Source organism: Pristiophorus japonicus, chromosome 7, assembly GCF_044704955.1.
Source record: "Pristiophorus japonicus isolate sPriJap1 chromosome 7, sPriJap1.hap1, whole genome shotgun sequence".
NCBI lineage: Eukaryota > Metazoa > Chordata > Chondrichthyes > Pristiophoridae > Pristiophorus > Pristiophorus japonicus.
This window is the reverse complement of record NC_091983.1, coordinates 2,055,400-2,082,829: the sequence shown is the minus strand read 5'-3', so window position 1 is coordinate 2,082,829 and position 27,430 is coordinate 2,055,400. Positions and strand designations below refer to the sequence as shown.

General features: G+C 46.8%; 1 protein-coding gene and 1 long non-coding RNA gene across 3 annotated transcripts in view; one reads left to right on the top strand and one right to left on the bottom strand.

Annotated features, from left to right (window-relative positions):
* disc1 (DISC1 scaffold protein) overlaps positions 1 to 13,847 on the bottom strand; it is a 199,423-nt gene extending 185,576 nt beyond the window's left edge. For both annotated transcript variants that reach the window (XM_070884674.1, XM_070884675.1), the window contains exon 1: positions 13,489 to 13,847. In XM_070884674.1, coding sequence (XP_070740775.1) covers positions 13,489 to 13,690 — 202 coding nt within the window. In that variant the 5' untranslated portion in view covers positions 13,691 to 13,847. The remainder of the gene's footprint in view (positions 1 to 13,488) is intronic.
* LOC139267028 (uncharacterized) overlaps positions 13,415 to 27,430 on the top strand; it is a 159,285-nt gene continuing 145,269 nt past the window's right edge. Inside the window, exon 1 of the long non-coding RNA XR_011593813.1 lies at positions 13,415 to 13,860. This is a non-coding gene — a long non-coding RNA (uncharacterized lncRNA). The remainder of the gene's footprint in view (positions 13,861 to 27,430) is intronic.

Here is a 27,430-nt window from a genome sequence, read left to right as displayed (position 1 = left end):
GGAATATTATTTGAATGGGGAGAAATTATAACATGCTGCGGTGCAGAGGGACCTGGGGGTCCTTGTGCATGAATTCCAAAAAGTTAGTTTGCAGGTGCAGCAGGTAATCAGGAAGGCGAATGGAATGTTGGCCTTCATTGCGAGAGGGATGGAGTACAAAAGCAGGGAGGTCCTTCTGCAACTGTACAGGGTATTGGTGAGGCTGCACCTGGAGTACTGCATGCAGTTTTGGTCACCTTACTTAAGGAAGGATATACTGGCTTTGGAGGGGTTACAGAGACGATTCACTAGGCTGATTCCGGAGATGAGAGGGTTACCTTATGATGATAGATTGAGTAGACTGGGTATTTACTCGTTGGAGTTCAGAAGGATGAGGGGTGATCTTATAGAAACATTTAAAATCATGAAAGGGATAGACAAGATAGAGGCAGAGAGGTTGTTTCCACTGGTCGAGGAGACTAGAACTAGGGGGCACAGCCTCAAAATACACGGGAGCCAATTTAAAACCGAGTTGAGAAGGAATTTCTTCTCTCAGAGGGTTGTGAATCTGTGGAATTCTCTGCCCAAGGAAGCAGTTGAGGCTAGCTCATTGAATGTATTCAAATCACAGATAGATAGATTTTTAACCAATAAGGGAATTAAGGGTTACGGGGAGCGGGCGGGTAAGTGGAGCTGAGTCCACGGCCAGATCAGCCATGATCTTGTTGAATGGCGGAGCAGGCTCGAGGAGCTAGATGGCCTACTCCTGTTCCTAATTCTTATGTTCTTATGTTCTTATAGGTCCTGTAGCGATAAACGATTAATAGTTACTTTATAATCGCCGCAAATCCTGACCGTGCCATCACTTTTGAGTTCTGGAACAATAGGGCTGGCCCACTCACTGAATTCCACTGGGGAGATGATGCCCTCATGCTGCAGCCTGTCCAACTCGATTTCCACTCTCTCCCTCAGCATGTGAGGTACCGCTCACACCTTGTGGTGAATGGGTCGTGCCTCTGGGACTAAGTGGATCCGCACCTTCGCCCCGGAAAAGTTTCCAATGCCTGGCTCAAAAAGGGAAGAAAATTTGTTCAGAACCTGGGTACATGAGGCCTCATCGACATGTGATAGCGCTCGGATATCATCCCAGTTCCAGCAGATTTTGCCCAGCCAGCTCCTTCCAAGCAGCCCGGGACAATCCAGAGTGGCAGTTCGTGCACCGTGTCCTCGTAGGTGACCTTGGCCATGGCGCTCTCCAGGACAGTGATAAGTTCTTTGGTGTCCGTTCTCAGTTTCGTGTGGATGGGGCTCAGGGCTGGTCTGAGTGCTTTGTTGCACCACAGTCTCTCAAACATCTTTTTACTCATGATGGATTTGCTAGCGCCAGTGTCCAGTTCCATGGCTACGGGTAAGCCATTCAATTTTACATTTAGCATTATAGGTGGACATTTTGTCAAAAATGTGTGCACCCAATGTACTTCAGCATCTGCCTCCTCTCTCTGAGGCTCGAAATTGCTTTGATCCACCATGGACCTATCTTCCTCTGCCATGTGGTGGTTAGCAGGTTTTGCAGAGCTTGCAGCTCGTCTGCAAGCCCGTTGGAGGTGCCCCATTTTTCCACAGCTCTTGCAAACATATCCTTTGAAGCGGCATGAATAGGCTGAATGGAAGCCTCCACAACGCCAACAAGGTGTGAATTGCCTTGCATTCATCCTTTGTTGCGGACTCAGTCATCGAAGTCATCTGAGTCCTGCTGGCAGTTGCACACTCGTGGTTTCTGCCCTGTACAGTTCTGCTCACAAACACAGTTCCAGTTAATTTATGAATATTGCTAGCACTTGTGTGCTGAGAGATTTGTTTGGTGTTATTACTGGTGGACATAAACGCCTGTGCTATCGCAATGGCCTTACTGAGGGTCGGTGTCTCTACAGTCAAAAGTTTTCATAGGATGGTCTCGTGGCCAATGCCCAGTACAAAAAAGTCTCTGAGCATTTGCTCCAGGTAGCCATCAAACTCACATTGTCCTGCAAGTCGCCTTAGTTCGACAACGTAGCTCACCACTTCCTGACCTTCAGATAGCTGGTACGGATAGAACCGATACCTCGCCATCAGCACGCTCTCCCTTGGGTTAAGATGCTCCCAAAACAGTGTACACAGCTCCTCATACGACTTATCTGTGAGTTTCACCGGAGCGAGAAGATTCTTCATGAGGATGTAGATCGGTGCCCCGCAGACCGTGAGGAGGACCGCTCTCCTTTTTGCAGCGCTTCCTTCTCCGTCCAACTCGTTGGCTGCAAAGTACTGGTCTAGCCGTTCGACATAGGCTTCCCAGTCCTCACCCTCCAAGAACTTCTGCAGGATGCCCACAGTTTGCTGCATCTTTGAATTAGATTCGTATACTCGTCGCCAGTTGTTGTATTCCTGACACAGATGAGACTGCACACAGGGAGGTTAAAGTAACAGTGACTTCAGTCTTTATTAAGACACTCCAGAGTGAGGTACAAGCCTTAAGGGCCGGCTTATATACAGTGCTCCCAATGGATGCTGGGATGCCTTGGGACTTCAGGGGATGCACTCCCTGGTGGCGGAACATGGGAGTGCATGCTTTACAGATACACAACAAAACCCTGTCGTAGTTCTGAGAGGGAGGGGAAGGGGTGAGAGAAATGCGGGAAATAGAACAGACAGGGTCGAGGGCATGTTAACCACGGCGGAGGGCAATCTTCGGTTGAGGAAAAAGGAAGACCTATCAGAGGCACTAGTGTGGAAGATGGCGTCTTCAGAACAGATGTGACAGAAACTGTTATATATGTAAACATGTATATACCTTGTATAGCCACCAAAGGGCTCATCCTCTGGAGTCCCAAGGGATCCCACAGTCCCTTGGGAGCACAGGTACTTAAGGAGGCCTCATAGGCTGGAGAGGCACTCTGGAGACCTGCAATAAAAGACTACGGTCACAATTTACTTTGAGCTCACAGTATCTAGTCAGACTCTTTATTCATACATAACATAAACAGAGAAACTGGGAGAATGGAATGGAGTCCTTACAGGATGCAGGGTGGGAGGAAATGTCATCCAGGTAGCTGTGGGAGTCAGTGGGCTTGTAGTGAATGTTTGCCAATAGTCTATCCCCAGAAATGGAGTCAGAGAATTCGAGGAAGAGAAGAATCGGAGATGGACCATATGAAGGTGAGGGAAGGATAGAAATTGGATGCAAAGTGAATGAAATTTTCTAGTTCAGGGTAAGAGCAGGAAACAGTACCAATACAGTTAGCAATATACCAGAAAAAGAGGTAAGGGAGAGGACTCGAGAAGGACTGGAATAAAGAATGTTCCACATATCCCACAAAAAGGCAGGTATAGCTAGGACCCATGCGGATTCCCATAGCAACACCTTTAATTTGGAGGAAGTGAGTGGAGTCAAAGGAGAAGTTGTTCCAATGTGAGAACAAGTGGTGTTGGATGGGGACTGATTGGTTCCCTTCCCACAGCACCTTCCCATGCAAGATCAGGAAATGCAACACCTGTCCTTTTACCTCCTCCCTTCCCACTGTCCAGGGCCCCAATCCAGGTGAAACAGTGATTTACTTGTACTTCTTTCAATTTAGTATACTGTAGTCACTGCTCACGATGTGGTCCCCTCTACATTGGAGAGGCCAAAAGCAGAGTGGGTGACTGCTTTTCAGAGCACTTCCCTTCAGTCCGTAAGTGTGAACCCCGAGCTTCTAGTTGCCCGTAACTTTAATTCCCCGCTCCACTCCCACTCTGACCTCCCTGTCCTCAGCCTCCTACACTATTCCAATGAAGCTCATCGCAAGCTCGACAGACAGCACCTCATCTTTCGTTTAGGCACTTTACAGCCTTCTGGACTCAACATCAAATTCAACAATTTCAGACCATAACCTCTGCCCATATTCTGTTCTTTAAAACAACCCCATTCTTTTTATTTTTTTCTTATGGCAGCTGGTAACTATTCTGCCATTCACACCCTGCGGCAGTCAGGAGCGGGAGATTGAGGATCGAGGCCTATAAAAGGCCAGGAGCAGCAGCAGTCAGGAGCGGGAGGCCGAGGGTCGAGGCCTATAAAAGGCAAGGAGCAGCGGCAGTCGGGAGCGGGAGGTCGAGGGTCGAGGCCTATAAAAGGCCAGGAGCAGCGACAGTCGGGAGGTCGAGGGTCGAGGCCTATAAAAGGCCAGGTGCAGCAGCATTCGAGAGCGGCAGTCGAGAGCGGGAGGTCGAGGGTCGAGGCCTATAAAAGGCCAGGAGCAGCGGCAGTCGGGAGATGGAGGTCGAGGATCAAGCCTATAAAAGGCCAGGAGCAGCGGCAGTCGGGAGATGGAGGTCGAGGATCGAGCCTATAAAAGGCCAGGAGCAGCGGCAGTCGGGAGGTCGAAGATCGAGGCCTATAAAAGGCCAGGAGCAGCTAGCTGGTGCAGGGACAAAAGTAAACAAAGAAATAATAAGAAATCGAAGTGTGACGTCACAGCCAACCAGATAAGTGATTGGCTGGTGGATTGGTGAGTATTTAATCTTTTTTGTTTTCTTTTTCTTTTCTTATCAGTAGGTAACCTTTGACATTGTTGCCAAATTAAATTAACTTAAGGGTTAAGTCATGGCAGGAGAGCCCAGACCCGTGTCATGCTCCTCCTGTGCTATGTGGGAAGTCAGGGATGCTTCCAGTGGCACTGGAGCTGCGCATGGATTCACTCTGGAGCATCCGGGGTCCCCTGCGGTCATCTCCCTCCAAAACAGATAGACCGTTTTGTAAAGAGAAAAAGGTTAGTAAAGACAAACGTAGGTCCCCTGCAGTCAGAATCAGGGGAAGTCATAACGGGGAACAAAGAAATGGCGGACCAATTGAACAAGTACTTTGGTTCGGTATTCACGAAGGAGGACACAAACAACCTTCCGGTTATAAAAGGGGTCGGGGGGTCTAGTAAGGAGGAGGAACTGAGAGAAATCCTTATTAGCCGGGAAATTGTGTTGGGGAAATTGATGGGATTGAAGGCCGATAAATCCCCAGGGCCTGATGGACTGCATCCCAGAGTACTTAAGGAGGTGGCCTTGGAAATAGTGGATGCGTTGACAGTCATTTTCCAACATTCCATTGACTCTGGATCAGTTCCTATGGAGTGGAGGGTAGCCAATGTAACCCCACTTTTTAAAAAAGGAGGGAGAGAGAAAACAGGGAATTATAGACCGGTCAGCCTGACATCGGTAGTGGCTAAAATGATGGAATCAATTATTAAGGATGTCATAGCAGTGCATTTGGAAAGAGGTGACATGATAGGTCCAAGTCAGCATGGATTTGTGAAAGGGAAATCATGCTTGACAAATCTTCTGGAATTTTTTGAGGATGTTTCCAGTAGAGTGGACAAGGGAGAACCAGTTGATGTGGTATATTTGGACTTTCAGAAGGCGTTCGACAAGGTCCCACACAAGAGATTGATGTGCAAAGTTAGAGCACATGGGATTGGGGGTAGTGTACTGACATGGATTGAGAACTGGTTGTCAGACAGGAAGCAAAGAGTAGGAGTAAATGGGTACTTTTCAGAATGGCAGGCAGTGACTAGTGGGGTACCGCAAGGTTCTGTGCTGGGGCCCCAGCTGTTTACACTGTACATTAATGAGTTAGATGAGGGGATTAAATGTAGTATCTCCAAATTTGCAGATGACACTAAGTTGGGTGGCAGTGTGAGCTGCGAGGAGGATGCTGTGAGGCTGCAGAGCGACTTGGATAGGTTAGGTGAGTGGGCAAATGCATGGCAGATGAAGTATAATGTGGATAAATGTGAGGTTATCCACTTTGGTGGTAAAAACAGAGAGACAGACTATTATCTGAATGGTGACAGATTAGGAAAAGGGGAGGTGCAAAGAGACCTGGGTGTCATGGTACATCAGTCATTGAAGGTTGGCATGCAGGTGCAGCAGGCGGTTAAGAAAGCAAATGGCATGTTGGCCTTCATAGCGAGGGGATTTGAGTACAGGGGCAGGGAGGTGTTGCTACAGTTGTACAGGGCATTGGTGAGGCCACACCTGGAGTATTGTGTACAGTTTTGGTCTCCTAACCTGAGGAAGGACATTCTTGCTATTGAGGGAGTGCAGCGAAGGTTCACCAGACTGATTCCCGGGATGGCGGGACTGACCTATCAAGAAAGACTGGATCAACTGGGCTTGTATTCACTGGAGTTCAGAAGAATGAGAGGGGACCTCATAGAAACATTTAAAATTCTGACGGGGTTAGACAGGTTAGATGCAGGAAGAATGTTCCCAATGTTGGGGAAGTCCAGAACCAGAGGTCACAGTCTAAGGATAAGGGGTAAGCCATTTAGGACCGAGATGCGGAGGAACTTCTTCACCCAGAGAGTGGTGAACCTGTGGAATTCTCTACCACAGAAAGTTGTTGAGGCCAATTCACTAAATATATTCAAAAAGGAGTTAGATGAGGTCCTTACTACTAGGGGATCAAGGGGTATGGCGAGAAAGCAGGAATGGGGTACTGAAGTTGAATGTTCAGCCATGAACTCATTGAATGGCGGTGCAGGCTAGAAGGGCCGAATGGCCTACTCCTGCACCAATTTTCTATGTTTCTATGTTTCTACTGTTGGGGGAAATGACTCATCAGGAGAAGGCAGCGCAGCCAAGTTCATGGCACCATGGGTGGCTCTGCTGCACAGGAGGGCAGGAAAAAGAGTGGGAGAGCTATAGTGGTAGGGGATTCTATTGTAAGGAGAATAGATAGGCGTTTCTACGGCCGCAATTGAGACTCCAGGATGGTATGTTGCCTCCCTGGTGCAAGGGTCAAGGATGTCTCGGAGCGGCTGCAGGGCATTCTGTAAGGGGAGGGTGAACAGTCAGTTGTCGTGGTGCATATAGGGACCAACGATATAGGTAAAAAACAGAATGAGCTCCTACAAGCTGAATTTAGGGTGCTAGGAGTTAAATTAAAAAGTAGGACCTCAAAAGTTAGGAAGTTCAAGATTGCTACCAGTGCTACGTGCTAGTCAGAATAGAAATAGCAGGATAGTTAAGATGAATACGTGTCTTGAGGAATGGTGCAGGAGGGAGGGATTCAAATTCCTGGGACATTGGAACCGGTTCTAGGGGAGGTGGGACCTGTACAAACCGGACGGCAGGACCAGAACCAATGTCCGAGGGGGAGTGTTTGCTAGTGCTGTTGGGGAGGGTTTAAACTAATATGGCAGGGGGGATGGGAATCTATGCAGGGAGACAGGGGGAAGTAAAATGGGGACAGAAGCAAAAGGCAAAATTCAAAAAGGGCCACATTACAACATAATTCTAAAAGGACAAAGAGTGTTAAAAAAACAAGCCTGAAGGCTCTGTGTCTCAATGCGAGAAGCATTCGTAATAAGGTGGAAGAATTAACTGCACAGATATGATGTAATAGGGATTACGGACACATGGCTCCAGAGTGACCAAGGCTGGGAACTCAACATCCAGGGGTATTCAATATTCAGGAAGGATAGACAGAAAGGAAAAGGAGGTGGGGTAGCGTTACTGGTTAAATAGGAGATTAACGCAATAGTAAGGAAGGACATTAGTTTGGATAATGTGGAATCTGTATGGGTAGAACTGCGGAACACCAAAGGGCAGAAAACGCTAGTGGGAGCTGTGTACAGATCACCATACAGTAATAGTGAGGTTGGGGATGGCATCAACAGGAAATTAGGTATGCGTGCAATACAGGTTATCATGGGCGACTTTAATCTATATAGTGATTGGGCTAGCCAAACTGGTAGCAATACAGTGGAGGAGGATTTCCCTGGAGTGTATAAGGGATGGTTTTCTAGACCAATACGTCAAGGAACCAACTATAGAGCTGGCCATCCTAGACTGGGTCTTGTGTAATGAAAGAGGATTAATTAGCAATCTGGTTGTGCGAGGCCCCTTTGGGAAGAGTGAGTATAATATGGTAGAATTCTTCATTAAGATGGAGAGTGACACAGTTAATTCAGAGACTAGGGTCCTGAACTTAAAGAAAGGTAACTTTGATGGTATGAGACGTGAATTGGCTAGGATAGACTGGCAAATGATACTTAAAGGGTTGACGGTGGATAGGCAATGGCAGACATTTAAAGATCATATGGATGAAATAAAACGGGGAAGGTGGCTTAACTCCAAGGAAGAGGCATATAAATTGGCCAGAAAAAGCAGCAAACCTGAGGACTGGGAGAAATTTAGAATTCAGCAGAGGAGGACAAAGGGTTTAATTAGGAAGGGGGAAAATAGAGTATATTAGTAAGTATGCAGGGAACATAAAAATTGACTGCAAAAGATTCTGTAGATATGTGAAGAGAAAAAGATTAGTGAAGATGTAGGACCCTTGCAGTCATAATCAGGTGAATTTATAATGGAGAACAAAGAAATGGCAGACCAAATGAACAAATACTTCACTAAGGAAGACACAAATAACCTTCTGGAATTATTAGGGGACCAAAGGTCTAGCGAGAAGGGGGAACTGAAGGAAATCTTTATTAGTCAGGAAATTGTGTTAGGGAAATTGATAGGACTGAAGGCCGATAAATCCCCAGGGCCTGATAGGCTGCATCCCAGAGTACTCAAGGAAGTGGCCCTAGAAATAGTAGATGCATTGGTGGTCATTTTCCAACAGTCTATCGACTTTGGATCAGTTCCTATAGATTGGAGGATAGCTAATGTAACACCACTTTTTTAAAAAGGAGAGAGAAAACAGGAAATTATAGACCGGTTAGTCTGACATCGGTAGTGGGGAAAATGTTGGAATCAATCATTAAAGATGTAATAGCAGCGCATTTGGAAAGCAGTGACAGGATCGGTCCAAGTCAGCATGGATTTATGAAAGGGAAATCATGCTCGACAAATCTTCTAGAATTTTTTGAAGATGTAACTAGTAGAGTGGAGAAGGGAGAACCAGTGGATGTGGTGTATTTGGACTTCCAAAAGGCTTTTGACAAGGTCCCACACAAGAGATTAGTGTGCAAAATAGCTGGGACCCCAGCTATTTACAATATACATTAATGATTTAGACGAAGGTATTGAATGTAATATCTCCAAGTTTGTGACAAGGCAGGAGAGCAGGCCTTCAACAGCAGGCAGTGGCATCAGAAGCCATCAAGGGCCAAATGAACGGACGTTCACACCTCATCAACTCACAATGCGAGCAATCAACTACAGACTGAGAGAAGCTCAAGAGAGATCAGACAGATGCAGCTCATCCTTCGGAAACAATGGAAGCGGTCTGTGCTGGAGATGTGGGGGAAGGCACTCAACAAGGGGGTGTCCATTTCAGCATGCTGTTTGCAGAAACTGCAACTATACAGGGAATCTGGCTCGCATGTGCAGAAAAACATCACCTCGGCTGATATATGAATCGGAAGGGTCGGAAAGCGGACCAGAAGACGGTGGGGACAGTGCTCGGGATGCCTGGGTACAGCGGGTCAACATGATCAATGTCCACTATTCTTACAACAAGACGCCTCCAATAATGATGAGGGTCCTACTCAGCGGGATACCTGTCAATATGGAACGGGACACAGGAGCTAGTCAATCTCTCATGAGATTTGAGTCCAACAATTTGAACAGCTGTGGCAGCACAAAAGCAACAGACCAAAACTCACAAGGATCAACACCAAACTAAGGACCTATACCAAAGAAATCGTCCCAGTCCTTGGCAGCGCCATGCTCTCAGTCACATACAAAGGGACGGTGAACCGACTTCCCTTGTGGATTGTCCCCGGTGATCTCCCAGCAATGTTGGGGAGAAGCTGGCTGGCAAAACTAAATTGGAAATGGGATGATGTTCACGCCATGTCGTCAGAGGAACGGACCTCCTGCTCAACAGTTCTAAGTCGTTTTGAACATCTCTTTCAGCCAGGTGTGGGCACCTTCAAAGGGGCTAAAGTTAAAATCTACATCACACAGGATACCAGGCCGGTCCATCACAAAGTTAGAGCTGTGCCTTATGTGATGAGGGAAAAGATTGAACACGAACTGGACCGGCTTCTGTGGGAAGGCATTATCTCACCCGCGGAATTTAGCGACTGGGCAAGTCCCATTGTCCCTGTCATGAAGCCTGATGGATCCGTACGAATTTGTGGGGATTACAAGTCTACCATAAACAGAGTCTCCCTACAGGACCAATACCTGCTGCCCAGAACGGAGGACCTATTTGCCACGTTGGCTGGAGGAAAACGATTCTCAAAACTAGATCTCACATCTGCGTATATGATGCAAGAACTGACCGAAGAGTCTAAGCTACTCACCACCATCCACACACAGAGGCCTTTTTATGTACAATCGATGCCCATTCGGCATCAGGTCGGCAGCTGCTATATTCCAGCGCAACATGGAGAGTCTGCTCAAGTCCATCCCGGGAACGGTTGTGTTTCAAGATGACATACTCATCACAGGCAGGGACACCGGCTCCCATCTCCGCAATTTGGAGGAAGTACTAAGTCGATTGGATCGGGTAGGCCTAAGAGTTAAGAAATCCAAGTGTCTGTTTCTCGCGCCCGAGGTTGAATTTTTGGGCAGAAGGATTGCCGCTGATGGAATCCGCCCAACAGAATCCAAAACCGAAGCAATTTGTCTGGCACCCAGGCCCCGGAATGTCTCGGAACTGCGTGCCTTTCTCGGGCTACTTTGGGAGCTTTATGCAGAACTTGAGCAACTCAGAAAGGCGTGCGATTGGTTTTGGGGGGACGCCCAAGAACGCACCTTCAATAAGGCACGCAACCTTCTATGTTCCAACAGTGTTTTAGTCTTTTTTGACCCAGGTAAAAAGCTAGTTCTTACATGTGATGCGTCAGCGTACGGGGTCGGGTGCGTTTTACAGCATGTCAATGATGCGGGTAAATTACAACCCATTGCTTATGCCTCCAGGTCACTTTCGCGGGCGGAGCACGGGTACGGTATGGTTGAGAAGGAGGCGCTCGCGTGCGTGTACGGTGTCAAAAAGATGCACCAATACCTTTTCGGGGCCAAGTTCGCATTAGAAACCGACCACAAACCCCTCACGTCCCTGCTATCCGAGTACAAGGCAATAAACGCCAACGCCTCGGCGCGCATTCAGCGGTGGGCACTCATGCTGGCATCTTACGACTATACAATAAGGCACAGACCAGGCACAGACAACTGTGCCGACGCGCTTAGCAGGCTACCCCTGGCGACCACGGAAGGGTCCGACGAACAGGATTGTTTGATGGTCATGGCAATCAATGCCTTTGAATCGACAGGTTCGCCCATGACGGCTCGCCAAATCAGAGCCTGGACGACCAGCGACCCCACGTTATCCTTAGTCAAAAGATGTGTTTTAACTGGTGACTGGGCAGAGGCCCGCGATGCCTGCCCCGAGGAGATCAAACCTTTCCATAGGCGCATGCATGAACTATCACTACAGGCAGACTGCCTGATGTGGGGCAGCCGAGTAGTTATGCCCTTGCGAGGCAGAGAGGCGTTTGTCCGGGAGCTCCACCGCGAGCACCCGGGGATCGTCCTTATGAAGGCCATAGCCAGATCCCACGTCTGGTGGCCTGGCATTGACGCGGACTTGGAGCTTTGCGTCCGGCGGTGCACCATTTGTGCCCAACTCAGTAATGCCCCCAGGGAGGCCCTCCTTAGCCCCTGGCCCTGGCCCACCAAACCATGGTCACGGGTGCATGTAGACTATGCGGGCCCATTCATGGGCAAAATGTTCCTCGTAGTCGTCGATGCATTTTCAAAATGGATCGAGTGCACCATTTTAAACTCGAGCACCACCTCCACCACTGTGGAGAGCCTTAGAACTATGTTTGCAATGCACGGAATTCCTGACATATTGGTCAGAGATAATGGTCCGTGCTTCACCAGCACAGAATTTCAAGAGTTTATAGTTGACCACGGCATAAATCACGTTAAGACGGCACCGTTCAAGCCGACCTCCAATGGCCAGGCGGAGCGAGCAGTGCAAATCGTTAAACAAGGCATGCTAAAAATCCAAGGTCCCACGCTGCAGAGCCGCCTGTCGCGACTGCTGCTGGCATACAGATCTCATCCGCATTCGTTGACTGGGGTTCCCCCCGCGCAACTATTGATGAAACGGACCTTAAATGTCTAGACTCTCGTTAACCCTCCCAGACATGCATGAAATTGTTGAGGCAAAGCGCCAGAAGCTAACTGAGTACCATGACCGAAATTCGAGGGGGAGGTGGAATGAGATAGGGGACAAAGTGTTTGTGCTAAACTATGGCCGGGGTCCAAAATGGCTTGCAGGGAAGTAACAGGCAAGGAAGGAAACAGGCTACTGGTTGTACGAATGGACAATGGCCAAACCTGCCGGAGGCATGTAGACCAAGTAAAAAGTAGATTCACCAACAACACTGCAGAACCAGAGGCAGACTACAATGTGGAACTCACACCACACCTGGTGGACAGACAGAGGGAACAACCTGAGGAAAGGGCAGTCTCAACAAACAGCCCAGGCAAGATACCAGCAATCATACTGAATGAAACAGACAGCCCAGGCGAGATACCAGCAATCATACCCAAAGAAAAACAGGCACCAAGGCAAACAACTGAACCACAACTAAGACGCTCCACGCGAGAGCGTAGACCACCTGAGAGACTGAATCTATAAAGACAATAAGATCTTGGGGGAGGGTGATGTCATGTATCTCACACTACTGTACATAACTGTATCTTACCATGCTATACATGACTAACTAGATATGACCTGTAACACAAGCATACTTTACCACCAGGGGTGCACTTGCAGGAGACACTGCATACCTGTTCGACACAGGTATATAAAGGCAGGTCTCAGGCAAGTGAGGCACTCGAGAGCTGTGAAATAAAGACTTCAGCATGTGCCTCCTGTGAGACTGCAGGGTCAGGACTTTACAATCCCTTTTGTCTCTCTAATCTCTCCTGCCTCCCAGACCTTCCTCTGTTGTTCTTTCACCTTTCAGGCCCACAGTACTTCCTTAAGAATCTGTTACATGTCAAACTTTTGCCAGTTCTGACGAAGGGTCATCGACCTGAAACCCTGTTTCTCTCCGCGCAGATGCTGCTTGACCCGCTGAATATTTCCAGCATTTTGTGATTTTATTTCAGATGCCAGCATCCGCAGTATTTTGCTGTTGTGCTGTGTGAGATACAGCACAGCACGGTTTCCCCCATCAGCTACCGATGACGTCGTGAATGTATCCAGCAAGTGGCCGAACGGTGAAGACCACAAGGTCCCGCGTTCGATCCCTGGTCTGCACCGAGTTAGCTCACCTTCGCCAGGTTGGCGAGAAGGACATTGCAATTCGTCTGTGCCCACAGGTTAGGGATGGGGGGGGGAATCAGCAATCGTCTGTTCGATGCGAATAACGGGCCAGCTCCTCCCGGCGCTCGACGGCGGGAGCAGGGTGTGGTTACAGGGCAGAGAGAAAGAGAGAGAGAGCCGGTAGCCGGCCACGCACGGATTGATCAATCGACAAAAACCCGACCGGAGGCGGACCTGGCCTCCTAATTATTAAATTATACCTCTTTTCTGCGGGTGTTGTCCCCGAGGCCCAGGATCGCTGCCGGGGACGGATCCCAGCGGAGAGGCCAAGGCCGCCGACTCGGAGATCGTCATCACGTTCATCCCGGCGAACATCCTCTCCTTTCCTTCAGCCGGGCTGTCCGAGCGGGAAGCGCAGCCCGCGGACGAACGGCCCGGGAGCCGCGCGCGCCGCTCGCCCATCGATTTGAATTGTTGCGCGCGGCTCTCACGGTCTGTCCGCGCGATGCGATTGTCGCCTCGCGACTCTCAACGGTCGCCGCGGTCCCGAGCGTGCGCGCGGACTGTATCTGCCGCCCCGCACATTTAATGGAGGCAGCAAGTGCACTCCTCTCGGCCTCTTGCACCAAAAGGTCAGTCAAACTGCAAGCTTTGTTGGAGATTTGTGGTGTGGCAATCAATGCTACCTCACTTGTTCCGAATTCAATCACGGCGTTGTTGTTAAAGCTTCAAAAAACCGACTCTGAAGTTTTAGATTGCAAATTATGCCAATTTTATTCTAGTTTAATATTTTTGGGATTTTACTATTATTCCTTTTTTTTTGTATTTTCTGATTTTTGCTATTACTTCAATATTGCATTAGTTTTAAACAGCAATTGGATTACCTTCACTATTACCTTACTTAGAAATACATCCCTCTAGTTTTAACCTGAATGCATTGGTCTAACAGTGTGGTATTTAACACCTTTCAGTGAAAGGAGAATTTTTTTTACACAGCGAGCTATGAATTGGAATGCGCTGCCTGAAAGGCTGGGGTAAGTAGGTTCAATAGTAACTTACAAATGGAAATTGAATAAATACTTTGAAAAAAGGACAAAATTGCAGGGTCATCAGGAAAGAGCAGAGGAGCGGGGTAGTTCTTTCAAAGAGCACGATGGGCTGAATGGCCTCCTTCATTGTTGTAAGATTCCCTGATTCTGTAATCTATTGGACATCCACTTGACCTCCAGCACCCTATATCATAATTAGGAGCTCAAGTGTGTGCCCTGTGGAACGCTTTCTATACCCTCGCCACTGACTCAATCCTCCTCCCTGCCACTGTCTTGGGCTGAACCAGATTTTTCACAACCTCAGCATCCTCTTTGGCCTTCAGCTGAGCTTCTGACCCCATATCCTCCCTATCGCAAAGACTTCCGCCCCTGCTTCAGCACATCTGCTGCGGAGACCCTCATCCCTGCTTTAGTTAGCTCCTGACTCCAGTGTTCTCCTGGCCTGCCTTGCATCTTCCATCCTCCATGAACTCTTCCAAAACTTTGCACCTGGATCTTGACTCCCACCAAGTCCACTTCACCCCTCACCTCTGTGCTTGCTGACCTACATTGAATCACGGCCCCGAAACATCTTGATTTTAAAATTCTCACCCTCCTGTTCAAATCTCTCCAAAGCCTCCCTATCTCTGTAACCTCCTCCAACCCCACAACCCTCTGAGATCTCTGCACTCCTCCACTTGCTTCGCTTCACCATTGGTGGCTGTCCATTCAGCCATATAGGCCCTAAGCTCTAGACTTCTCTCCTTAAACCTCTCCGCCTCGCTATCCTCCGTAAAGATGCTCCTTAAAACTTATCTCTTTGACCAAGCTTTGGTCACTTGTCCTAATGTGTATTTCTTTGGCTCAGTGTCAATTTCTGTCTGGTAACACTCCTTGTTGTTGCTGTTGTCTGACAGTGTGATGTTTTCCACCTTTCATCCTTAACAATTACAGTGACTACTTGAAAAGTAATTCATTGATTGTGATGTGCTTTGAAACAAACTGAAGATACATAGAAACATAGAAAATAGGTGCAGGAGCAGGCCATTTAGCCCTTCTAGCCTGCACCGCCATTCAATGAGTTCATGGCTGAACGTGAAACTTCAGTACCCCCTTCCTGATTCTTTCTTAATTGTGATTTAAAACACAGTATAGTCACTGGATCCGCTGCAGAGAGCAGAGCAACAACTACTTGTATTTATATAACACCTTTTAAAGTAGTGAATCGTCCCAAGGTGCTTCACAGGAGTATTATGAGATAAAAAATTTGACACCGAGCCACATAAGGAGAAATATGGGCAGGTGATCAAAAGCTTGGTCAAAGAGGTAGGTTTTAAGGAGTGTCTTGAAGGCAGAGATATTTAGGCAAGGAGTTCCAGAGTTTAGGGCCTAGGCAACAGAAAGCACAGCCACCAATGGTTGAGCGATTATCAGGGATGCTCAAAAGGGCAGAATTAAAGGAGTGCAGATATCTTGCGGGGGTTTCAACAGCGGATGAGCTAAGGCAAGGGCGGAGACGGGCGATGTTACGGAGTTGGAAATAGGCTGTCTTAGTTATGCTGCAGATATGTGGCCGGAAGCTCATTTCAGGTCAGATATGACACCAAGGTTGCAAACAGTGTGGTTCAGCCTCAGACAGAAGTTGGGGAGAGGGATGGAGTCAGTGGCTAGGGAACAGAGTTTGTGACGGGGTCCAAAAATAGTGGCTTCAGTCTTCCCAATATTCAATTGGAGAAAATTTCTGCTCATCCAGAACTGGATATCGGACAAGCAGTCTGACAAGTTAGAGACCGTGGCGAAGTCGTGGTAGTGAGGTAGAGCTGGGTGTCATCAGTGTACACGTGGAAACTGACGCTGTGTTTTCGGATGATGTCGTCAAGGGGCAACTGGAGGCATTATAGTTCCTACCCTGCACTAGGAACACGAGATTTACAGATCGCACTGTGTTCATGTTGATTTGCCAATATTCGGGCTAGCAACCACAATGGCTCGGCATGAAAAAGGCTATGTCAGAAACCAGGAGAAGCACCAAGGAGGTGCAACAGTAATTTAGTGGCCATCAAGGTAAGTGATTGCAATGGAGCTTGTGGTCTGCACTGTACAGCATCATATTTTGTTCAGCCAATAGGGTTAAAAGACTCCTGTTGCTTTGTCACAGCTGACAATTATGGCATGTCTTCAGGGGAAAAAAATATGAGTGAAGCTGTGAAAAAGCACAATTTAAAGAGAGAGTTCAACATTTGTAAATGAACTAGCAATATAAGCTAAGGGAATCTGCAGCATGAAATAGTGAAGATTTTGATGCATACATGGGAAGACAATGTAATGATAAAATTGATGACAACTGGCTAATTTTTTCAAATCACTACCAATGGGCAAAATTTGCCATTGCTGGTGGCAATAGAATAGTAACACAGTGCACTAGCAATAGGAGGATCTTTCTCCTATCTCCTGCTTAAATAAAACATACAGGAAAGGAACTAAAACAATCCTCTACTTGCATTGCCTCTCTGTATAGTCTATTCCACATATTGGCCATTCTCTGATGTTATACCGTAACTGTATATTCAAGGTTTTTCATCTAAACTTGAATCCATGCCCACTTGTCCTGGAGTTTGTGGTAATATTAAACATCATTTTGGTGATCAATTTATCTTTTACCTTGAGGATCTTCAGCACCTGAACAAGATCATTCATTTACCAGTGTAACCATCCTCAGTGCCCTTAGTTTTCTTTATAATTCAGGTGTCCAACCCCATTTCATCATCATCACCATTTATCAACATTGTGGTCCTTGTATTCCCTTGAAGGCCAGGATGTTCCCACTGTGGTATGGTGCCCAGAACTGTACACACACTCAAGAAGTGGGCAGACTAGTACTTTGTACACCAATCTACTTATCACCTCTTGGGGATAACTTTTATCCCTTGAGCTATATACATCCTGAGGTTTAGGGGTCGAAATTCGTTCTGGCCGTTGTTGAGACGGTGTCACCGCCTGAGCAATGGTGCAGCAGGGAGGGATTCAAATTCCTGGGGCATTGGAACCGGTTCTGGGGGAGGTGGGACCAGTACAATCCGGACGGTCTGCACCTGGGCAGAATCGGAACCAATGTCCTCGGGGGAGTGTTTGCTAGTGCTGTTGGGGAGGAGTTAAACTAATATGGCAGGGGGATGGGAACCAATACAGGGAGACAGAGGAAAACAAAAACGAGACAAAAGCAAAAGACAGAAAGGAGATGAGGAAAAGTAGAGGGTAGAGAAACCCAAGGCAAAGAACAAAAAGGGCCACTGTACAGCAAAATTCTAAAAGGACAGAGGGTGTTAAAAAAACAAGCCTAAAGGCTTTGTGTCTTAATGCAAGGAGTATCCGCAATAAGGTGGATGAATTAACTGTGCAAATAGATGTTAACAAATATGATGTGATTGGGATTACGGAGACGTGGCTCCAGGATGATCAGGGCTGGGAACTCAACATCCAGGGGTATTCAACATTCAGGATGGATAGATTAAAAGGAAAAGGAGGTGGGGTAGCATTGCTGGTTAAGGAGGAGATTAAGGCAATAGTTAGGAAGGACATTAGCTTGGATGATGTGGAATCTATATGGGTAGAGCTGCAGAACACCAAAGGGCAAAAAACGTTAGTGGGAGTTGTGTACAGACCTCCAAACAGTAGTAGAGATGTTCGGGAGGGCATCAAACAGGAAATTAGGGGTGCATGCAATAAAGGTGACTTTAATATGCACATAGATTGGGCTAACCAAACTGGAAGCAATACGGTGGAGGAGGATTTCCTGGAGTGCATAAGGGATGGTTTTTTAGACCAATATGTCGAGGAACCAACTAGGGGGGAGGCCATCTTAGACTGGGTGTTATGTAATGAGAGAGGATTAATTAGCAATCTCGTTGTGCGAGGCCCCTTGGGGAAGAGTGACCATAATATGGTGGAATTCTGCATTAGGATGGAGAATGAAACAGTTAATTCAGAGACCATGGTCCAGAACTTAAAGAAGGCTAACTTTGAAGGTATGAGGCGTGAATTGGCTGAGATGGATTGGCGAATGATACTTAAGGGGTTGACTGTGGATGGGCAATGGCAGACATTTAGAGACCGCATGGATGAACTACAACAATTGTACATTCCTGTCTGGCATAAAAATAAAAAAGGGAAGGTGGCTCAACCGTGGCTATCAAGGGAAATCAGGGATAGTATTAAAGCCAAGGAAGTGGCATACAAATTGGCCAGAAATAGCAGCGAACCTGGGGACTGGGAGAAATTTAGAACTCAGCAGAGGAGGACAAAGGGTTTGATTAGGGCAGGGAAAATGGAGTATGAGAAGAAACTTGCAGGGAACATTAAGACAGATTGCAAAACTTTCTATAGATATGTAAAGAGAAAAAGGTTAGTAAAGACAAACGTAGGTCCCCTGCAGTCAGAATCAGGGGAAGTCATAACGGGGAACAAAGAAATGGCGGACCAATTGAACAAGTACTTTGGTTCGGTATTCACGAAGGAGGACACAAACAACCTTCCAGTTATAAAAGGGGTCGGGGGGTCTAGTAAGGAGGAGGAATTGAGGGAAATCATTATTAGCCGGGAAATTGTGTTGTGGAAATTGATGGGATTGAAGGCCGATAAATCCCCAGGGCCTGATGGACTGCATCCCAGAGTACTTAAGGAGGTGGCCTTGGAAATAGTGGATGCATTGACAGTCATTTTCCAACATTCCATTGACTCTGGATCAGTTCCTATAGAGTGGAGGGTAGCCAATGTAACCCCACTTTTTAAAAAAGGAGGGAGAGAAAACAGGGAATTATAGACCGGTCAGCCTGACATCGGTAGTGGGTAAAATGATGGAATCAATTATTAAGGATGTCATAGCAGTGCATTTGGAAAGAGGTGACATGATAGGTCCAAGTCAGCATGGATTTGTGAAAGGCAAATCATGCTTGACAAATCTTCTGGAATTTTTTGAGGATGTTTCCAGTAGAGTGGATAAGGGAGAACCAGTTGATGTGGTATATTTGGACTTTCAGAAGGCGTTCGACAAGGTCCCACACAAGAGATTGATGTGCAAAGTTAGAGCACATGGGATTGGGGGTAGTGTGCTGACATGGATTGAGAACTGGTTGTCAGACAGGAAGCAAAGAGTAGGAGTAAATGGGTACTTTTCAGAATGGCAGGCAGTGACTAGTGGGGTACCGCAAGGTTCTGTGCTGGGGCCCCAGCTGTTTACACTGTACATTAATGATTTAGATGAGGGGATTAAATGTAGTATCTCCAAATTTGCAGATGACACTAAGTTGGGTGGCAGTGTGAGCTGCGAGGAGGATGCTGTGAGGCTGCAGAGCGACTTGGATAGGTTAGGTGAGTGGGCAAATGCATGGCAGATGAAGTATAATGTGGATAAATGTGAGGTTATCCACTTTGGTGGTAAAAACAGAGAGACAGACTATTATCTGAATGGTGACAGATTAGGAAAAGGGGAGGTGCAAAGAGACCTGGGTGTCATGGTACATCAGTCATTGAAGGTTGGCATGCAGGTGCAGCAGGCGGTTAAGAAAGCAAATGGCATGTTGGCCTTCATAGCGAGGGGATTTGAGTACAGGGGCAGGGAGGTGTTGCTACAGTTGTACAGGGCATTGGTGAGGCCACACCTGGAGTATTGTGTACAGTTTTGGTCTCCTAACCTGAGGAAGGACATTCTTGCTATTGAGGGAGTGCAGCGAAGGTTCACCAGACTGATTCCCGGGATGGCGGGACTGACCTATCAAGAAAGACTGGATCAACTGGGCTTGTATTCACTGGAGTTCAGAAGAATGAGAGGGGACCTCATAGAAACATTTAAAATTCTGACGGGGTTAGACAGGTTAGATGCAGGAAGAATGTTCCCAATGTTGGGGAAGTCCAGAACCAGAGGTCACAGTCTAAGGATAAGGGGTAAGCCATTTAGGACCGAGATGCGGAGGAACTTCTTCACCCAGAGAGTGGTGAACCTGTGGAATTCTCTACCACAGAAAGTTGTTGAGGTCAATTCACTAAATATATTCAAAAAGGAGTTAGATGAAGTCCTTACTACTAGGGGGATCAAGGGGTATGGTGAGAAAGCAGGAATGGGGTACTAAAGTTGAATGTTCAGCCATGAACTCATTGAATGGCGATGCAGGCTAGAAGGGCCGAATGGCCTACTCCTGCACCTATTTTCTATGTTTCTATGAGCCCAGATTTTAGTGCTGGGCATTAGGTGCAGCCTGAAAGCCCTAAATTCAGTTTGTTTGACCAAAGGTGAGAGAGCAGCACTAAAAAATGGCGTTGCACACTCATTCTCGGGCAGCAGCTCAGGGGGCCGACTGAATTTCCCGACGGGAGGCTGCCGCCATGCGAGAGAAAAAACAGGATGAAAAAGAACAATAACTTCTCCGATCCACACACACACTTCCCCACTCGTAAAACTAATGAAAACATTAAGAAATAAATAAAGAGAAAAACTTGCCACCTTTTCTGGCCGATTCCGCCCAAGATCCGTTCTTTAATGAACAAATTTTCATGTCGGTACGGCCGCCTGTTAGCCGTACAAAGCGAATATCGCGACAGAGGCGTCAAAGAGGCATTGTACGCTGGATAACGGCACCATGCGCGTGGCGTTAGCCGGCGCAGCATTGCCTCTTGGCGCCTATGCCAAAAAGCCAACTGAACGTAGGACGAGGCGTCGAAGCTGCTTACCGTCGAAGGTCGGGCTTTACCGCCTGTTAGCCGCCTCCTGTGCGTGGTAACAGGCGACATCCAGAACTGAATTTCGACTCCTTCGTTTCCCTTTTCATCACTAATGCACATTATGTTGATGGTTTCAGGGCGTTTTCTATTGAAACCACTGTCCCGTACGCAATCATCTCCTATTGACTATTCCCATTAATGGTGTACTCCCGTTGATTTAATGGTGTGTTGCATTGTCAGCGATGCTGTCTTTCAGATGAGATGTTAAACTAAGGTCCTGTCTGCCTATTCCAGTAGATGTGAAATATACCAGGTTCTTGCGCAAACATCACTAAAAACAGATTAACTTGTCATTCATTTCATTGCTATTTTGGGATCCTGTTGTGCACAAATTGTCTGCCACATTTGCCTGCGTAACAGAGAAACTTAGAAATTTACAGCGCAGAAGGAGGCTATTCCGGCCCACTGTGTCCGCGCTGGTCGATAAAGAGCCACACAGTCCTTGTTCAACAGCCCTAAAGGTTACATATAAACCTATGAACAATGATGGAAAGGCAAAGAGCACACAACCCAACCAATCCGCCTCACCACAACTGCAACACCCCTTATACTAAAACATTCTACACTCCACCCCAACCGAAGCCATGTGATCTCCTGGGAGAGGCAAAAACCAGAAAAAAAACCCAGGCCAATTCAGGGAGAAAAAATCTGGGAAAATTCCTCTCTGACCCATCCAGGCGATCGTAACGAGTCCAGGAGATCACCCTGGCCGTATTCTATTCCCTGCAGTACCTGCCATTTTATCTGCTCCGTCCAACAAAAGGTCATCCAGTCTAACCCCAATTACCAGCTCTAGGTCCGTAACCCTGCAGGTTACTGCACTTTTAAGTGCCCATTCAACCATCTCTTAAAAGTGGTGAGGGTTTCTGCCACTTTTCCAGGCAACGAGTTCCAGAACCCCACAACCCTCTGCGTAAAGCAGCTCTCCCACAAATCCCCTCTAAACCTTCCACCAACCACCTTAAAACTATGCTCCCTCGTAATAGACCCCTCCACCAATGGAAATAGACCCTTACTATCCACTATGTCCAGGCCCCTCAATATTTTGTACTCCTCTAAACCTCCTCTGTTCCAATGAGAACAAACCCAGCCTATCCAATCTGTCCTCATAACTAAGATTCTCCATTCCAGGCAGCATCCTAGTAAATCTCCTCTGCACCCTCTCCAGTGCAATCACGTCCTTCCTATTTAGGAGGGATAAACAGAAAGGAAAAGGAGATGGGGTGGCATTGCTGGTTAAAGAGGAAATTAATGCAATAGTAAGTGTTAGCGCGAATGTTTTCCTGCAAGAATCACTCGACACTCTGGGTCGGTTCCAACGCCAAAGCGGCTTTTATTACGCCGGCGGGGAGAGAGCCTCTGGTCAACTCCAGGCACTCCACTCTCCACCGAACAAAGAAATTCATCGATATTTATATGTTTTACAATAGTTCATTACAGTTACTCAGCCCACTTCGGCTGGACACAATCCAATCATAACGATTATAGATTACATATAGGTTTCTTTTACCCAATAGAATTCCCCTGATACTTCAGGGGCTGCATGTTCGGTTCTTGTCAGCTCGGGCTGATTAATGACCTCGTTATGTGAGGTAGGCCCCCCCCTTATCTCTGTTCCTCGGGGCTCTGCTGTGCGAAGTCCTTGATTAAGGACATTCCATACCAGGTACTATAATGGTTCGTTATAGTTATCTTGTCTCAAGCGGATGATCCAAGGCATTCCCGGTAGTGGGCCTCACTAGGTCATTGCTCAGTCAGCCTCAGTCAACAGTTCATTGCTTGACTAACTGAGTTCCTATCATACTTGGGCAGCCATTTTATATGTGGCCACTTTAAACCTATATGAGTTTAGATATATTCAGCAGGTGCCTAATGCCTAGTGTTTTGATATATTCAGCAGGTGCCTAATGCCTACAACAGTAAGGAAAGACATTAGCGTGGATGATGTGGAATTGGCATGGGTGGAGCTATGGAATACCAAAGGGCAGAAAACGCTATTGGGAGTTGTGCACAGACCACCAAACAGTAGTAGTGAGGTTGGGGACAGCATCAAACAAGAAATTAGGGATGCATGCAATAAAGGTACAGCAGTTATCATGGGCGACTTTAATCTACATATTGATTGGGCTAACCAAAATGGTAGCAATGCGGTGGAGGAGGATTTCCTGGAGTGTATTAGGGATGGTTTTCTAGACCAATATGTTGAGGAACCAACTGGAGGGCTGGCCATCCTAGACTGGGTGATGTGTAATGAGAAAGGACTAATTAGCAATCTGGTTGTGCGAGGCCCCTTGGGGAAGAGTGACCATAATATGGTAGAATTCTTTATTAAGATGGAGAGCGACACAGTTAATTCAGAGACGAGGGTCCTGAACTTAAGGAAAGGTAACTTGATGGTATGAGATGTGAATTGGCTAGAATAGACTGGCGAGTGATACTTAGAGTTGACAGTGGATAGGCAATGGCAAACATTTAAAGATCACATGGATGAACTTCAACAATTGTACATCCCTGTCTGGAGTAAAATAAAACGGGGAAGGTGGCTCAACCGTGGCTAACAAAGGAAATTAAGGATAGTGTTAAATCCAAGGAAGAGGTATATAAATTGACCAGAAAAAGCAGCAAACCTGAGGATTGGGAGAATTTTATAATCCAGCAGAGGAGGACAAAAGGTTTAATTCGGAGGGAGAAAATAAAGGATGAGAGGAAGCTTGCTGGGAACATAAAAACTGACTGTAAAAGCTTCTATAGATATGTGAAGAGAAAAAGATTAGTGAAAACAAACGTAGGTCCCTTGCAGTCAGATTAAGGTGAATTTTTATTGGGGAACAAAGAAATGGCGGACCAGCTAAACAAATACTTTGGTTCTGTCTTCACAAAGTAAGACACAAATAACCTTCCGGAAATACTAGGGGGCCGAGGGTCTCGTGAGAAGGAGGAACTGAAGGAAATCCTTATTAGGCAGGAAATTGCATTAGGGAAATTGATGGGATTGAAGGCCAATAAAACCCCGGGGCCTGATGGTCTGCATCCCAGAGTACTTAAGGAAGTAGCCCTAGAAATAGTGGATGAATTGGTGATCATTTTCCAACAGTCTATCGACTCTGGATCAGTTCCTACGGACTGGAGGGTAGCTAATGTAACACCACTTTTTAAGAAAGGAGGGAGGAGAGAAAACGGGTAGTTATAGACCGGTTAGCCTGACATCAGTAGTGGGGAAAATGTTGGAATCAATTATTAAAGATGAAATAGTAGCGCATTTGGAAAGCAGTGACAGGATCGGTCCAAGTCAGCATGGATTTATGAAAGGGAAATCCTGCTTGACAAATCTTCAAGAATTTTTTGAGGATGTAACTGGTAGAGTGGACAAGGGAGAACCAGTAGATGTGGTGTATTTGGACTTTAAAAAGGCTTTTGACAAGGCCCCCACACACGAGATTGGTGTGCAAAATTAAAGCACATGGTATGGGGGTAGTGTACTGACGTAGATAGAGAACTGGTTGGCAGACAGGAAGCAGAGAGTCGGGATAAACGAGTCCTTTTCAGAATGGCAGGCAGTGAATAGTGGGGTGCCGCAGGGCTCGGTGCTGCGACCCCAGCTATTTACAATATACATTAATGATTTAGATGTGGGAATTGAGTGTAATATCTCCAAGTTTGCAGATGACACTAAGCTGGGTGGCGGTGTGAGCTGTGAGGAGGACGCTAAGAGGCTGCAGGGTGACAGGTTAAGTGAGTGGGCAAACGCATGGCAGATGCAGTATAATGTGAGGTTATCCACTTTGGTGGCAAAAACACAAAGACAGAATATTATCTGAATGGTGGCAGATTAGGAAAAGGGGCGGTACAACGAGACCTGGGTGTCTTGGTACATCAGTCATTGAAAGTTGGCATGCAGGTACAGCAGGCGGTGAAGGCGGCCTTCATAGCTAGGGGATTTGAGTATAGGAGCAGCGAGGTCTTACTGCAGTTGTACAGGGCCTTAGTGAGGCCTCACCTGGAATATTGTGTTCAGTTTTGGTCTCCTAATTTGAGGAAGGACGTTCTTGCTATTGAGGAAGTGCAGCGAAGGTTCACCAGACTGATTCCCGGGATGGCAGGACTGACATATGAGGAGAGACTGGATCGACTGGGCCTGTATTCACTGGCGTTTAGAAGGATGAGAGGGGATCTCATAGAAACATATAAAATTCTGACGGGACTGGACAGGTTAGATGCAGGAAGAATGTTCCCGATGTTGGGGAAGTCCAGAACCATCGAAGGATAAGGGGTAAGCCATTTAGGACTGAGATGAGGAGAAACTTCTTCACTCAGATTTCCCTACCGCAGAGAGTTGTTGATGCCAGTTCATTGGATCTATTCAAGAGGGAGTTAGATATGGCCCTTATGGCTAAAGGGTTCAAGGGGTATGGAGAGAAAGCAGGAAAGGGGTACTGAGGTGAATGGTCAGCCATGATCTTATTTAATGGTGGTGCAGGGCCGAATGGCCTACTCCTGCACCTATTTTCTATGTTTCTATAATACAGCAACCAGAACTGCACGCAATACTCCAGCTGTGGCCTAACCAAAGTATTATACAATTTAAGCATAACCTCCCTGCTCTTATATTCTATGCCTCGGCCAATAAAGGCAAGCATTCCGTATGCCGCCTTAACCACCTTATCCACCTGGCCTGCTACTTTCAGGGATCTGTGGACAAGCACTCCAAGGTCCCTTTGTTCATCTACACTATTAAGTGACCTACCGCTTAGTGTGTATACCCTTTCCTTATTAGCCCTCCCAAAGTGCATCATTACCTCACGCTTCTCTGAATTAAATTCCATTTGCCACTGCTCAACCACACAGCCAACTTCAAAGTAAATCATTAAATGTTCATTCCTTTGGGACATCCTGTGAATGTAATTAAGGTGTTACCTAATATAAATGCAAGATCGTTCTTATTATCCAAGAGTTGTCTCTGAGCACATTTTCTTTTAAATTGTAGTTGTATGTAAGTATTATCCAGTAAGTGTTACTATTGTATACTGAATTATATTTTCTTCCAAAAAGTCCTCTTTTATATAAGATTTGCATATCTGGTAATTAACTGAAAAGAACTGAACTTTTCTACTTTTGATTCTGATGCACAGTCCTCAACCCTTCTGAAATTCAACACACCAGGCTACAACTTTACCTTATTTAATCATCAAAGTGATGCGGTGACAGTGCATTTACAGCATCAGCAGATGGTGCCAGTGTCACATTGTGGTTTCCTGTCCACAATCCCTCATGCTGCTGAGTTCTTGCTCACAGCTGTGTTACTATGAGGAAGTTAGCTTCCTCATGGGAAAGAGAAAGAGTCATCACCAGGCTGCTCTCCGTTACATCCTCGTGGCTGCTTTAAGTGGTATTGAAGGCAGGAGGAAGTCCACTGCAGTCATTGCGTGCACTAGACAGTGAAACGGGAACAAAATACTCAAAAAAATGAACGGAGCATATTTCCTCAAAATAAATTGTTAATCACCATTTCATTCAAAGAGTTTTGATTTTTATTGCAATGTTAGAATCACAGAAGTTACAGCACAGAAACAAGACTATCTGACCCATAGGGCCCAAGTTTCCACATGATTTGCGCCTGATTTTTTAGGAGCAACAGGTGGAGAACGGACTATCTTAGAAATCGCAATTCTCCACACTTTTCTTTCTGCAGTTCTAGTCCGGTAGAACAGTTCTACTTTGGAACAGAATTTTTTCTTCAAAAGGGGGCGTGTCCGGCCACTGACGCCTGATTTGAAAGTTTCCACAGTGAAAACGTACTCCAAACTAAAGTAGAATGGAGCAAGTGAAGATTTTTGTAGAACTGAAAAAACCTGTTCTACACATTAAAAAATCAGGCACAGGTTACAAATTAGGCGTTCAGAACGAGGGGGGGGGGGGGGGGGGGGGAAGGGAAGTCATTAAATTCTATAATAAATCCTTATTTATACTTATACAAATATTATACAAATAAATCCAACCTGAATAAACATTTATAAGCAAAGAAAAGATTAAATAAACCATCTTCCTACCTGTGTGAAAGTGCTTCAGGCAGGCCTTTCGGGACCGAAGGCTGAACGGGCCGGCCGAGACTTCGGGCAGGGCCCGTCCCCAGCACCAGATTTACAGGTAGGTGGCGTTGGGTTGGGTTGGGTCGGGGAGGAGGGAGGAGGATGAGAGAGTGGGGGGAGGGTGAGAGAGGTGTGGGGGGGGAGAGAGGGAGGTCAGGTCGGGTCGGATCCAGTCCGGGAGCGGGAGTCGGGTCCAGTGGGGTGGGGGGGGGGGGAAACAGAAGCGCGGGTCGAGGCGGGGAGCGGGAACAGGAGCGCGGGTCGGGTCCAGGCAGGGAGCGGGAACAAGAGCGCGGGTCGGGTCGGGTCCAATC